This window comes from Gouania willdenowi, chromosome 3, assembly GCF_900634775.1.
Source record: "Gouania willdenowi chromosome 3, fGouWil2.1, whole genome shotgun sequence".
Classification (NCBI taxonomy): domain Eukaryota; kingdom Metazoa; phylum Chordata; class Actinopteri; order Blenniiformes; family Gobiesocidae; genus Gouania; species Gouania willdenowi.
The window spans coordinates 6,851,992-6,854,587 of record NC_041046.1 but is presented as its reverse complement, the minus strand read 5'-3'; the positions used below and the strand labels follow the sequence as shown (position 1 = coordinate 6,854,587).

Below are 2,596 nucleotides of genomic sequence, written 5' to 3'. Positions count from 1 at the left end.
CAGGAAACAACTGTTGAGTCCAAAACAACACAACCTCATACAGAATTACGACAGGCCCTGTAACAACCTCGACAACTTCTGTTGTTGAAACAACAACTACAGCACCTGGAAGCACAACAACCATAAATAACAGTGACATCAACACCATCAGTCAGCACTACCACAAACTAGCGGACTTCCACTACTAGAGGAACCAAGCTAAACCTGAAGGGACCACAACTTCAGGAAACAACTGTTGAGTCCAAAACAACACAACCTCTTACAGAAATTACGACAGGCCCTGTAAACAACCTCGACAACTCTGTTGTTGAAACAACAACTACAGACCTGGAAGCCACAACAACATTAAACCAGTGACATCAACACCATCAGTCAGCACTACCACAAACTAGAGGACCTTCCACTACTAAAGGAACCACAGCTCAAACTGAAGGGACCACAACTTCAGGAACAACTGTTGAGTCCACAACACACCAAACCTCTTACAGAAATACGACAGGCCCTGTAACAACCTCGACAACTTCTGTTGTTGAAACAACCAACTACAGCTCCTGGAAGCACAACAACCAGCAACTAGCCACATCAACACCATTGTTAGCACTACCACAACTAGAAGACCCTCCACTACAAAGAAATTACGGCTAACCTGAAGGGACCACAACTTCAGGAACAACTGTTGAGTCCAAAACAACACAACCTCTGAAGGAAATTTCCGACGGCCCTGTAAAACAACCTCGACAACTTCTGTTGTTGAAAAAAAAACAATACAGCCCTGGAAGCACAACAACCAGCAAACTAGCCAATCAACACCATCAGTCAGCACTACCACAACTAGAGGGACCCTCCACTACAAAGAAACTACGGCTAAACCTGAACGGGACCACAACTTCAGGAACAACTGTTGAGTCCAAAACAACACAACTCTTACAGAAATTACGACAGGCCCTGTAACAACCTCGACAACTTCTGTTGTTGAAAAAACAACTACAGCTCCTGGAACGCACAACAACCAGCAAACTAGCCACATCAACACCATCTGTTAGCACTACCACAACTAGACCCTCCACTACAAAAGAAACTACGGCTAAACCTGAAGGGACCACAACTTCAGGAACAACTGTTGAGTCCAAAACAACAAACCTCTTACGAAATTTTACGACAGGCCCTGTAACAACCTCGACAACTTCTGTTGTTGAAACAACAACTACAGCCCTGTGAAGCACAACAACCATTAAACCAGTCCACATCAACACCATCTGTTAGCACTACCACAACTAGAAGACCCTCCACTACAAAAGAAACTACGGCTAAACCTGAAGGGACCACAACTTCAGGAACAACTGTTGAGTCCAAAACAACACAACCTCCTAAAGAAATTACGACAGGCCCTGTAACAACCTCGACAATTTCTGTTGTTGAAACAACAACTACAGCACCTGGAAGCACAACAACCATTAAACCAGTGACATCAACACCATCAGTCAGCACTACCACAACTAGAGGACCTTCCACTACTAAAGGAACCACAGCTCAACCTGAAGGGACCACAACTTCAGGAACAACTGTTGAGTCCACAACAACACAACCTCTTACAGAAATTACGACAGGCCCTGTAACAACCTCGACAACTTCTGTTGTTGAAACAACAACTACAGCACCTGGAAGCACAACAACCATTAAACCAGTGACATCAACACCATCAGTCAGCACTACCACAACTAGAGGACCCTCTACTACACAAGAAACTACGGCTGAAACTGAAGGGACCACAACCTCAGGAACAACTGTTGAGTCCAAAACAACACAACCTCCTGAAGAAAGTACTACAGGCCCTGTAACAACCTCGACAACTTCTGTTGTTGAAAAAACAACTACAGCACCTGGAAGCACAACAACCAGCAAACTAGCCACATCAACACCATCTGTTAGCACTACCACAACTAGAAGACCCTCCACTACAAAAGAAACTACGGCTAAAACTGAAGGGACCACAACCTCAGGAACAACTGTTGAGTCCAAAACAACACAACCTCTTACAGAAATTACGACAGGCCCTGTAACAACCTCGACAACTTCTGTTGTTGAAACAACAACTACAGCACCTGGAAGCACAACAACCATTAAACCTAGGACATCAACACCATCAGTCAGCACTACCACAACGAGAGGACCCTCCACTACAAAAGAACTACGGCTAAACCTGAAGGGACCACAACTTCAGGAACAACTGTTGAGTCCAAAACAACACAACCTCTTACAGAAATTACGACAGGCCCTGTAACAACCTCGACAACTTCTGTTGTTGAAACAACAACTACAGCTCCTGGAAGCACAACAACCAGCAAACTAGCCACATCAACACCATCTGTTAGCACTACCACAACTAGAAGACCCTCCACTACAAAAGAAACTACGGCTAAACCTGAAGGGACCACAACTTCAGGAACAACTGTTGAGTCCAAAACAACACAACCTCTTACAGAAATTACGACAGGCCCTGTAACAACCTCGACAACTTCTGTTGTTGAAACAACAACTACAGCACCTGGAAGCACAACAACCATTAAACCAGTGACATCAACACCATCAGTCAGCA

At 44.6% G+C, this 2,596-nt stretch overlaps 2 protein-coding genes across 2 annotated transcripts in view; both read left to right on the top strand.

Moving 5' to 3' along the window:
• The window catches only part of LOC114459032 (mucin-5AC-like), a 30,000-nt gene extending 29,812 nt beyond the window's left edge, over positions 1–188 (top strand). Inside the window, exon 29 of the mRNA XM_028441412.1 lies at positions 103–188. Within this exon, the coding sequence (XP_028297213.1) occupies positions 103–188 (86 nt within the window). The remainder of the gene's footprint in view (positions 1–102) is intronic.
• A 1,004-nt stretch (positions 189–1,192) lies between these two features.
• Positions 1,193–2,281, top strand: LOC114459009 (mucin-5AC-like; the record flags this gene model as incomplete). The annotated part of the gene is made up of 1 exon (XM_028441402.1): positions 1,193–2,281. A coding segment is annotated over one exon (1,089 nt), but the record flags the coding sequence as incomplete, so codon positions are not given.
• Positions 2,282–2,596: the final 315 nt, after the last annotated feature.